General features: G+C 36.6%; 1 protein-coding gene across 1 annotated transcript in view; it reads right to left on the bottom strand.

Annotated features, from left to right (window-relative positions):
• VAV3 (vav guanine nucleotide exchange factor 3) overlaps positions 1 to 12,996 on the bottom strand; it is a 425,860-nt gene that overhangs the window by 208,026 nt on the left and 204,838 nt on the right. Inside the window, exons 7-10 of the mRNA XM_052637052.1 lie at positions 11,678 to 11,746; positions 8,737 to 8,840; positions 7,005 to 7,104; positions 1,487 to 1,582 (exon numbers count right to left, since the gene is read on the bottom strand). Coding sequence (XP_052493012.1) covers positions 1,487 to 1,582; positions 7,005 to 7,104; positions 8,737 to 8,840; positions 11,678 to 11,746 — 369 coding nt within the window. The remainder of the gene's footprint in view (positions 1 to 1,486; positions 1,583 to 7,004; positions 7,105 to 8,736; positions 8,841 to 11,677; positions 11,747 to 12,996) is intronic.

Below are 12,996 nucleotides of genomic sequence, written 5' to 3'. Positions count from 1 at the left end.
AAACTTGTTACAGTTATATTCATTTCTATTTTCACTCTTCTTAAATAATAAAAGTATTCTCAAAGTTTCAACTCTCACTATAAAATATTTTAATTTTATAAACCTGTGATTGCAAATCGTAAGGCATTTCAAAAATTATTTACCCACTAAAATACAGTAGTAAGTAGAAAATATTCAATTCACACCACATGCATTCAACATATTTCTAAAAAGTAGACAAATTAATTCTACTCTACATTATTTTGAGATGGAAAAACATTTCTAGAATTTTTATTTAAGTGTGGTATCACAGATAAAACTTTCCTTCCTTAAAAAAAACCATCATGGAGCTAAATATACTTTTGAAATTTAAAATATCAAACAACCCAAGAGAAGTTAAGGGACAAAAAAGTTTGCTGATTTTCTAAAATGTATGGTCATATTTTATACTTTTATAAGTCTAAAATCTTTTAAGTGACCAAAATAGGTATTTCTTGAAAACGGCACCTTTTAAATTCTTCAATCAATATTTGACTATCCCAAAGTTACAAAATAAATTATCATCTTCTTCTGTGATATGTTTTTAGTTTCATGATATCTCAGAAACTGACTGCCCAAGTCTTCCTTATTATTTTTTCATAAAATGCAATTTGATTAAGTTTCTTTGAGTTTAGGTCTCATAAATGTTTTAATGCACTTTTAAGGAATAATCAGCATTGGAATTTTTCTGATTTCTCAGTAGAACAAAAATAGAAATGATTAATAATTTTGCAGCTACAGTTCAAGAAATTTAATATACAGGATGTATAAAGCACAGCAAATTCAGAATTATATTCACATACAGGTAGTAGATCTTTTTAAAATGACATTTCACAAGCATCAGCAGAGCTGACAGACTAATACAGTAAGACATTTCTTTGGAGCAGAACTAATGAGTCTCCTGGTACAGCTATCAAATTAAATTTATAAGACTCTCCACCCTCATTAGAAGACTAACCGTGGAAACCATAAGCTTTGGGGTTATAACAAGAATCACTTCAAAATAAATGTAGTCTTATTATAATTTAGTATAGCAGAAAGCAACACAGAATGTGACACAATTCTCTTTTATTTATGGTTATAAGGCACAAGTTCTAACACAATTAAACTGCCAAAACTCAAGTGTATCACAACATTGAGATTCTAATCAATGATTACTGCTAACGACAGAAGACTTGGTTGTTGAAGGGATATTTGTATTTGTTTTGCGTGTTTTTTAATTTTTAAAATTTTTTGGAGCCACTTCTGTTTGCAAGACATATAACATAGCTTTATGAAAGATACAGAATTACCTTCACACAAAAGGAGGAAAACTTTTCCAGCTGTTCTGTTATTTCCCATTTAGCCATCCTCATAATTGAAAAATATAAGGGGAAAGGGCTCCAAATATCACGTTTCTGAGCATAACTGATGCTTCATTACTGTTTGGTTGAATTCATGAATGAACAAACAATTTTAAGTTACATACCTGAAGGAGAAGGTGGTACTTCAAAACACGCTGCATAGGAACCACAAGCAAATCTCGAAGAGTAAATTTCCCATTGTTTGCTCTTTTAGAACATTCCTAATGAAATGTATATTTTTTTAAATTTAACTTTGTTAGTTTTATCAAAGGAAGTCATAATACAAACATTAAAAGATGCAAAAGCCATAAGCAAAACTGCTATTATACAATAAATGTTTTGCTCTTTTTCTTAATGATCACCCTTTCTTAAAAATAGGAAGTATCATCAAAGAAAAATCAAAACAAACAAACAAAACTTGCAGGATTTCAGCTATAAATAAAAATATATACATAGACCTATTCTACACATGAAAATTATTTTCTCTAGTGGTCCTTCAGCATCTTCCACTTAGCACTTAACCTTTCACCAGTCTCTCCAAGCACGCCTATGGACCAGGAATCAAGAACAAGTCCCATTCATCAGACCCATTATGTGCCTTCCCCACCATTATAACTTTGGTTCATTTGGTTGTCACCAACTGCTATGTGCTTTCTCTAATTTCCAGCAAAATCCACCACCCTCTTGAAGAGCTTTACTTCTAGGGTGTTAGTCTCAATGAAAATTGCTCTACCTCTCTGTGCTTTGTGGGTCTTTTCATTATTGTCATAAATATATATGTATAACATCTTTCCTAATATATTTTTATATAGGAGTGATAAGAACAACTTTCTCAGTGAGGAAGAAATAGAGGAAAACAATAGAATGGGAAAGACTAGAGATCTCTTCGAGTAAATTAGAGATACCAAGGGAAATTTTCATGCAAAGATGGGCACAATAAAGGACAGAAATGGTAGGGACCTAACAGAAGCAGAAGATATAAAGAAGAGGTGGCAAGAATACACAGAAGAACTGTACAAAAGAGATGTTCACAACCCAGATAATCACGATGGTGTGATCACTCACCTAGAGCCAGATATCCTGGAATGTGAAATCAAGTGGGCCTTAGGAAGCATCACTACGAACAAAGCTAGTGGAGGTGATGGAATTCCAATTGAGCTATTTCAAATCCTAAAAGATGATGCTGTGGAAGTGCTTCAATCAATATGCCAGAAAATTTGCAAACTCAGCAGTGGCCACAGGACTGGAAAAGGTCAGTTTTCATTCCAATCCCAAAGAAAGGCAAAGCAAAAGAATGCTCAAACTACCGCACAATTGCAGTCATCTCACACACTAGCAAAATAATGCTCAAAATTCTCCAAGCCAGGCTTCAGTATATGAATCATGATCTTCCAGATGTTCAAGCTAGATTTAGAAAAGGCAGTGGAACCATTGCCAACATCTGTTGGATCATCAAAAAAGCAAGAGAGTTCCAGAAAAACATCTACTTGCTTTATTGGCTATGACGAAGCCTTTGACTGTGTGGATCACAACAAACTGTGGAAAATTCTGAAAGAGATAAGAATACCAGACCAGCTAACCTGCATCCTGAGAAATCTGTATGCAGGTCAAGAAGCAACAGTTAGAACTGGACATGGAACAAACAACAGACTGGTTCCAAATCAGGAAAGGAATATGTCAAGGCTGTACATTGTCACCCTGCTTATTTAACTTATATGCAGAGTACATCATGAGAAATGCTGAACTGGATGAAGCACTAGCTGGAACCAAGATTGCCAGAAGAAATATCAGTAACCTCATATATGCAGATGACACCACCCTAATGGCAGAAAGGGAATAACTAAAGAGCCTCTTGATGAAAGTGAAAGAGGAGAGTGAAAAAGTTGGTTTAAAATTCAACATTCAGAAAATGAAGATCATGGCATCTGGTCCCATCACTTCATAGTAAATTGATGGAGACACAATGGAAATGGTGACAGACTTATTTTTTTTGGCTCCAACATCACTGCAGATGGTGACTACAGCCATGAAATTAAAAGATGCTTGCTTCTTGGAAGAAAAGCTATGACCAACCTAGACAGCTTATTAAAAAGCAGACATTACTTTGCCAACAGAGGTCCGTCTAGTCAAATCTATGGTTTTTCCAGCAGTCATGTATGGATGTGAGAGTTGGACTGTAAAGAAAGCTGAGCACTGAAGAATCAATGCTTTTGAACCATAGTATTGGAGAAGACTCTTGAGAGTCCCTTGAACTGCAAGGAGATCCAACCAGTACATCCTAAAGGAAATCAGTCCTGAATATTCATTGGAAGGACTGATGTTGGAGCTGAAACTCCAATACTTTGGCCACCTGATGCAAAGAACTGACTCATTTGAAAAGACCCTGATGCTGGGAAAGATTGAGGGCAGGAGGAGAAGGGGATGACAGAGGATGAGATGGTTGGATGGCATCACTGACTCAATGGACATGAGTCTGACTACCTGTGGGAGTTGGCAAAGGACAGGGAGGCCTGGCGTGCTGCAGTCCATGGGTTCGCAAAGAGTCAGACAGGACTGAGTGACTAAACTGAATATATTTTTATACCTCTTTAGAATTTGTTAGTTGCAATGAATGTAATTGAATGATTGACTCCAAAAATTTGCTAAAATATAAACCCACTACTGAATTCAAAGTTTTTAAAGCCTCCAATATTATTTTTTTAATCTCACATTCTACTTTCTTAAAAGTTTACTGAAAAATAGTATTAACTGGTTCACTCTTGTGATGTTAACTACAACTTTGAGGAAAGTACTTTGAATTTGTAGTGTCAAAGCCTGAATTTAAATCAAGTTTGCCAACTCTTGAACAGGTTGATTTTCTGATTTTACTGTTGCTCACATATTCATGATTTCATTCCAAAAAAAAGCAAGGTGCCATAAAAATATATTTATTTGTGAGCAACCTAGTAAGTTCAAAATCCTCAGACAATTACATAACCAAAACCAAGGAATTTTCCAGTTCATGGAAGGAGTTTTATTCAAGAAAATACTCTTCTGTTTCCATTTTGCCCATACTTAGCTTTTCCAGAACATGGAAGATATATTATCAGGACTACAGAAACAAACACCATTAGCTCCAATGACCATAATGAGTTAGTGAATGTTTGACTAGAGCTCTCAGGCAAAAACTGGGGACACATCCTGACATGTTAGCTTATGTCTTGTAAATTGCTGCAGTTCACTGGATGGATAACTATTTCACTGATTTCTTGGTTCCATAGCTTGTAACAAGTTCTGGATCATGAGTCTCAAATAGGAGGTCAAACTGCTAATATTATTGTAATGAATGGGTCTCATTTTGCCAGCTGCATTTTAAGTTCCTCGGAAACTGAGGTTGTATCTTATACTTGTTATGTTATGCCATCTTAACACAGTGTTAAGAGAGAAAATGTTACACATTTAAAACTCACTTTATGTATGGAAATCAGTTTAAAACTTTTGGGGTAAAATTAATTCAAGTTCTAAGTTATAGGCTTAAGAAGTAAAGAATCTAACACTGCTGGCATTAACTACAGTTGGGGGGCTGAGACCCCCTTAAGGTAAAATGCTTATTAGTACTCAAAGTAAATAAAGGGTAGAAAAGATTCTTCCACAACATCCAGTCAAGTGCTTAGCCTCAACTCTTAACCCTAATTGAAAAGAAATTGGAATAGGGATGAGTGACCTTTAGAGCAAAGTAAAGGGACTCCATTACCCTTTACCCCACGTTACTTTGGTTCTACAGTAAGGGTGAAAAAAGGCAGAAATCATCAAGAATAACAGTAACCACAAAACAGAAAACATGAGGGAGGCAGAAAGAAACCAACAATAAGGCAGCTTTCCCTCTCCCATGCTGGGACTTGCAGAATACAGTTTTAGCAAAGACTATGTTTTGAAGGCTTATAGTAAGTATTTGATTAAATATTTCCAAATCAGGCCCATGGTTAGAATAGGGACATTTCAGCTGGGGAAAAGACAACCAGCATCACCTCACACTCAGCCTTCAAACTCAGTCTGAGGGTCTCTCTTTCCCTAAGATTTACAATGACTACAGAAACTATAACTCTAGAGATTGAAGGTGTGCTTATTGGGCAGGATTTTGACAGTGACTCTGAAAAGAAGGGAGAGTAACATTCAAAAATAATGTTGAGAATACAATGAAGGTTTTATTGTCCACTTGCTGACTCTTCTCTTGAACGAGAATTATGTATCTTTATTTTAAAAATACGGCCTTAATGGTAGCTTCATTAGGTAATCACTGTGTAAGGTGTAAAGTTTTAACTTGACCTTCATATTTTAATTTGACTCAAGATGTCCACAGTTATAAAGTTATGGGGCTCGGTTCTCTAAAGAGGAGCAGAAGCCCTTTCAGCTGATAAGGTAGTAAGGATGTCATTCAGTGGTGACTCAAATCATCTCCAGACACAAGATCCACACCATCAAGGGATTGTAAGAGGTAAGAAAGAAGGATCTGTGATATAAAATTAGTACAGTTACCTGGTAGCCTGTTGATGTACAAACTTTCTCACCAACAGCTCCCCTTTGTGGGAATTATGAGTTAGGAATTCAGACCAGATATGCTCAACAGTGAAGGGGCTCTCATTTAAAAATCCTCTGTCTATTTTTCCTTGTTTATCACCTGACCTTGTGGTTAAACCCATCGATCAGCAGCAAGGAGGGTATGAGAGGGCCAACCAAGCCACCCACAGTCACCCAAGAGTATATATTGCTACCTGAACTTTAAGAAGATCCAAACATATGGATAATATATTTGAAATGACAATTCATATAACACAGAAATAATCATTTTTCAAAAGTTTTTTAAAATTGCAAACCCTTCTTATGGGGGAAAAAAGATACATACAAAAAAAAAAAAAAAAACAATGACAACACAGGTTCCAGACTTATTTTCCATTGTTACCAGGTGCTTTGTTCATACTAATCTACTTGCCACTTCTCAACCTTTACTGACTCTTCTGGCCAAGACATACCAATTCTTACAGAATTCTCTACAAGGAATCTCATCTATCAAGACCTACCCCATTCATTAGAGACCTAATTCAAATGCCACCTCTTTAGATAAATCTTCTATAGTCTAACCACACTGAAGTAATTACTCAGTCTCACTCATGGAGCCCTGGCAAAGAGTGCTTACTACTTAATCTCATCATATGTGTATGTGTCTTGTCTTACTTCTTATGGGCAAAATCCATGCCCTTTTTATACACCTGCCCCTAAATATCTTATATTTTTAATAAACAATTTAAATCTATGTACAGATTATCTCACATATATCTTACTCATCCTGTACCTTTTACTTCCCTGGGTAAATTACTCATAATCTCTCTGAACCTTGGCTTCCTTATCCATAGGATAAGAAAATTAATTGTATGTATCTGACAAAGTCATGAGGGCCTAATGTGCTAATCCATGTAAAAAAGCCATAAATCTATTTTACTACTGTTATTATTACTGCCACATTATTATTTTAGAGGGCTATCTAATATTTTAAGAAATCACACTTAGAATTCATGGAAATTTACAGTTGCAATGATCATGAGAAGAAATATATTGTTTTAGTTTACATTACTCTATGACATATACAAACAAAAAATAAACAGGCACCTCTAACTTCAGTTTGACATCTTCTTTTGTCTTAGAAATGTAGTCTAAACTAGAGATGGCCGACTCCACTCCACTGCAGTACTGCCCGTAAATAACCAACCTGAAAGGAAAAGAGAGAGAAAGAAAGCTGAGGACCAAAAGGCAAGATTAAAGTAGAAGAGGAAATCCATCTACTTAAGTCCACAGTTAGATATAACCAAAGCAAATCTCATTCATCCTGGACTTCTCACTTTCTAGGTAACCCTGGACAGATTACTCAGAACCTCAGTTTTCTCATTTCTTTGAACACACACCACACTTACAGCATTCTTACCTAGAAAATCCTATGGACAGATGAGCCTGTGGGCTAAGTCCATGGGGTCACAGAGAGTCAGACACAACTTAGCAACTGAGCACACACACACTTACAGTCCCGGAATTAGGGTCACTCATATTTATGGTATTAAAAGTGACTATTTTTAATTTCCAAATTTGAATGGAATTGATTCCATGTACATTTTTATAGCAGGCAGATTTTACAATCAAACTTAATGACTGTTAATATTGTTGGAGTGGGCTTCCCAGGTGGTGCTAGTGGTAAAGAAACCGCCTGCCAATGCAGGAGGCACAAGAGACTCAGGTTCTATCCCTGGTCTGGAAGATCTCCTGGAGAAGCAAATGGGAATCCACTCCAGTATTCTTGTCTGGAGAATTCCATGGACAGAGGAGCCTGGAGGGCTACAGTCCATGGGGTTGCAAAGAGTCGGACACTTAGCATGCATACACACACATTGTTGGAGTACATATATACATCAAAAACAAAATTAAAATTTCTGTTCAAGTTTCTATTAGAGATCAACTTTTACACTGTTTATGCTCACTCAGGAACAGTTTTATTTTCTACTACAATGTCACTGTAATCACTAGTTACAACTCCACTCATTAATCAACTTCCTACTCCTTCCCACTTTTTAATTAAGAAAAATACATTATCTGAAAAGTGGGAATGAGAGGCCTGAGCTGTGCTGGATAGAAGATCATTCATACTGCATGGGGTCTGAGTCTACTTCAGGAAGGGTATCTCTGGAGTGACACCAATTTTTGCAGAGAGTCTGGTTAATTTATTGTTTCTTTTAGCTCTCTAGTGGAAAAAATACTACTACATTAATATTTATCTAATGTTGACACAAAGCAGCTAATTAGCCACTTCTGGGTACTATGAACTATAGGGATTGATTTAAAAAGACAGTGCTATATTTTAAGCAAAACTCCTTGGTACTTCTAATTCATGCGAATTGTTCAGAAGATTTTTTTCAAACTCCAAAAGAGAAATTGACTTTGCCTGTGAATCTAATACTCCAAAATAGAGAATTATAAGCTATTCGAGTAGGAAAAAGCAGTAAGTACCAACTAATGTACCCCTAACATTTACGGACAAAGAAAAGGAGGCTCAGAGATTTAGGATGACCTCCTGAAGTCTATGTACAGGACTCAAGAGTGATAGGTCTGTACAAGAACCTACACTGTCTGGTTTTCAGTGCAAAACTTGAACTCTTTTTTTCTTTTTCTTTTTTCCTGGTATATATAGAGAGAGAGCTCAACCACCACCCTGAGATTAACTGTCCCATGTTCTAATTACTTCACAGGTAGTATCTTAATGAACCGTATTTACAGCTATTTATGAGAAATTTTAATAGTAACCCTCACTGTAATTACAAACTAATAGCCATGAAGTTTAAAACCCAAAAGTTACCTTTCCTTGTAGTTAATGAAAACTTGATACAAGTTCTGGTCATTTTTATTCACAATGGAATCATGAATCTCTTGCATTAGGTTCCGATGAACTTTCACAAGTTCCTTAGAAAAGAAAACAACAGCAAGAGAAATTAGGAATCAGAACCAAAAAAAAAAAAAAAACCATCACCTGGAGCCCAGCATCCCTATTGTTGCCAGACTTGCCATTCAAGGATATGCTGAACGCCCTCAATATATAAACCTGCTCCCATCAGTAAAAAGAGGAAGAGGAGGAGGGGAAGAAAGGGGAGGGGAAAGAGGGAAGAGGAAGAAAAGAGAAGGGGAAGAGGAAAGGAAAGGAGGGGAGGAGAAGAGGAGAGGGGAAGGGCGGGAGAAAGGGAGAGAAGAGAGAGGCCACATACATGGGAAATAGCCACTTCAGATCTGACTCAAAATGTCAGTATCCTGTGGAAAGAGAAATTATCTCACTAGTTATTAAAGGGTAATTTATTCCTTGTATTAAAATATGTACAGTTCATTTTCATTTTATAATCACTTTAAATTTTTAAACAAAACTATCCAAATGCTTAATGTTTTATTGACAGGATAAAGTAATGATTCATGTCCTTGGGACATGAAAATGTAGATTTGTACTTGGGTCAATTAGTGGTGTCCTGGAGCTAAGCTAACAATCATCAGACTAAATTACTTGAAACCAGACAACTAATGGCATAAATAAGCACCAAATAAACTGTAGTAGGCCATTTAATAGGGCAACTCAGAACTCAAGAATTTCACATTTTTCCTGATAAGCAAGTCATTCTCAGTCAGACGGTAAAATACATACCACAGCTGGGAAACGACGAGGTTCAAGTCGAAGTGTCAATTCTCCCACTACCTCTTCCCATGCACCTTGCAGCATACGTTGACTGCAGGGCATACTTTTCCTCAGTAGGTGTAAGTACAGCACAAGTATGTTGGCCCCATCACTATGTTTTCTTCTATCAGTTTTTGAGGAGCATTGAAAGGCCATTAGAGTAAGAACTGTCAAACAGGTCCTAAGTTACGGTGGCCGAACATAACTGGTTTGGTGCTTGCCTTCCTAGAATGTGTGGCTTGTTTTTTTCTTTTTTTGGTAATTTATTTTTTATTGAAGTACAGTTGATTTACAATGTTGTGTTAGTATATAGCACAGTTTTAGGTATATAGCACAGTGATTCCGTTTTATATATATATATACATATATATATATATTCTTTTTCAGATTCTTTTCGCTTACAGATTATCCCAAAATATTGAATATAGTTCTCTGTGCTATACAGTAGGTCCTTGTTGGTTATCTGTTTTCTTTTTTTTTAAATTTATTTATTTTAGTTGGAGGCTAATTACTATACAATATTTATTGGTGTTGCCATACATTGACATGAATCTGCCACGGGTGTACATGTGTTCCCCACCCTAAACCCCCTCCCACCTCCCTCCCCATCCCCATGCACCAGCCCTGAGCACCCTGGCTCATGCATCGAACCTGGACTGGCGATCCGTTTCACATATGATAATATACATGGTTCAGTGCTATTCTCTCAGATCATCCCACCCTTGCCTTCTCCCACAGAGTCCAAAAGACTGTTCTTTATATCTGTGTCTCTTTTGCTGTCTCGCATGTAGGGTTATCGTTACCATTTTTCTAAATTCCATATATATGTGTTAGTATACTGTATTGCTGTTTTTCTTTCTGGCTTACTTCACTCCGGATAACAGGCTCCACTTTCATCCACCCCATCAGAACTGATTCAAATGTCTTCTTTTTAATGGCTGAGTAATATTCCGTTGTGTATATGTACCACAGCTTTCTTATCCATTCATCTGCTGATGGACATCTAGGCTGCTTCCATGTCCTGGCTATTGTAAACAGTGCTGCGATGAACATCAGGGTACATGTGGCTCTTTCAATTCTGGTTTCCTCAGTGTGTATGCCCAGCAGTGGGATTGCTGGGTCATATGGCAGTTCTATTTCCAGTTTTTTAAGGAATCTCCTGTGTGGCTCGTTTTATGCTAAACATTCATTTGGTATTCGTGAGCTTTTTCTTCCTTCTATGCTACAAATCAATAAGAATGCCTTCATGTGGCCATAATCAGGGACAAGGACAACATGCCACAGTTCATCAATTCGTGCACAGCAACACTAAATATAAAGGAATCAAAATACTAGGGACCTCACAGGTGATACAGGCAAGCCTGTACATCAAAGCTTATATATTGTATATAAAAGTTATATGTTAAAACCAAGGCCAATTCCAGAGGACTAAGAAATTGAATCTTGCCTAGCAAGACCGTACACAGTATTGCACTTGGCTTGCTTCTAGGCTTCTTGGTAAATATTCTTTTAGGATTCTAAGGTACCCTGAAATTTGTAATGACTGTATAAATGTGAAGAAAAGTTCTTCACATCTTATCATTAAAACAGATTGTTTTATCAGAAGGAAACAGTGTATTTCAGAAATGGAAGTGTATTATGTTATAACCAGAAGCAGAAAACACCAAAAAGCAGAGAACAGGGAACTGTAGGAATGGCAGTAAGTGGAAGAGAGGGATGAAGCCAGGACGGTGTCTGTAAGATGGGGTCGAGGGGCTGGAGAACAAGAGAGCAAGGAGTGGGGCAGAAGGGAACTCCCATGAGACAAAGAGACTGTAACACCAGGGATTAACTGGGGCTACCTTGTCATGACAAACAATGAAGTACATAATTCTTACCCATTCGTGTTCAGCATACATTTTGATTGATTTTTGGTTGACAATATGACATGGCAGTTATTTCCAGAAAATAAGACTATAAGAACTCAGGAGGCAGAAAATTGGGTTAAATTTCTTAGAGAATATAATGTTCAAATAGAGAATCACTAAGTAAATAAAGATTTTATAGAAGTGTAGCTCCATTTTTACTAGCAATTTTTACTTACAGGAATGTTGATGAATACTGAATCAAATTCTGCTGCTGTCAGAAATCTTTTCAATGGTGACATGAAATACTACCAGGAGAGAAGTGAGGGGTAATAATTAATTACAACTTATCCTAATCTATATCACAGTTTTTCATCAAGGAGCAATAAATATTTATTGAAAATTAATCAGTTTTATGAATACCAAGAAAAAAGCAGAAACTATTTTCTCTGTCATAAAGATTCAATACTTGAATAGAGATATAAGACATAAATACAGGTTAATATATTTAAAATATGAAATAAAAGCTTTGGCCTATAAATGCTTCTAAAATTAAGAAAAGAAAAATAAAAGAAGAGAGAATGTCATTGGCTGAATTAGCAAACAATGGCAACATTTTGGAGATATATTTGAGTAATATAAAATATCCCTCACATGCTTTGTGGAGATTCTAGATCTATGAGATAAATAATCTGCTTATGCAATTTGGGGATCACTCCCTTTCATTCCTTGAGAATTCTAGTTCCTGGCCTATCATCTCTCTGGTCCATTACTACCCCATCTTTCTTTTTGACCATCTCAGTAACTATATAGATGATCCTTCCAATATCCTGGCTTCTTGGTTCCTTGAACTCCAACAATCTGTGCCCCATTCTAGCTGAGCTCCTCTTGTGGTCATAGACCAAGACCCTGTCATTACCAACCACTGCATATGCTCCAGGGAATTCATTTGAAGCAAGCAACTCTCTGACTTCTACCCTCCTACAATTACAGCTCTTCTTCCAAAGACTTCTCCAACCCACTGCGTCTGCCCATCCCCTGATCATCCCACAGTCCCTCATATCCTCACTTCCCTTACCCAGTGTACATTCCATGAGCCATCATCAGTATCACTGCCCTGCAAATACCCTTACTCTCTCTTTTTTTCTGGAAAAACGAAAACCCAGTTAAATCTAGCTTTCCACATATTTTGTGCCTGTACCTAAGAAGTTAAACAGAAGCTATATTGATAGCTAGTTCAAAAAATAATCACAGAACTCAACTGAACCTTCACACTATATAATCCCAGTACATTTACCCTCTCATTGTCTTAAACAACTCTTTCACACCTTCATCTATTTTTTTTTAACTTGCAAAACTGTCTGCTGGTTCTCATTCTCCTAGCCTCCAAATGTGGAGGTCACCAGAAGTGATCTTAAACCTCTTCTCTATCAGCATTTATTCCCTTGGCGGTTTCCTCTAGTGCCAAAGCCTTAAACACCATTGCATAATGATAATGGCCCAATTTATACATCAGTTCAACTTTTCCACCAAATGTCAGACACATATATCTAACTTC

The sequence above is a fragment of the Budorcas taxicolor genome, chromosome 3 (genome assembly GCF_023091745.1).
Source record: "Budorcas taxicolor isolate Tak-1 chromosome 3, Takin1.1, whole genome shotgun sequence".
Classification (NCBI taxonomy): Eukaryota; Metazoa; Chordata; class Mammalia; order Artiodactyla; family Bovidae; genus Budorcas; species Budorcas taxicolor.
Note: the sequence above shows the minus strand (reverse complement) of the source record. Positions and strands in the feature narration are given on the sequence as shown.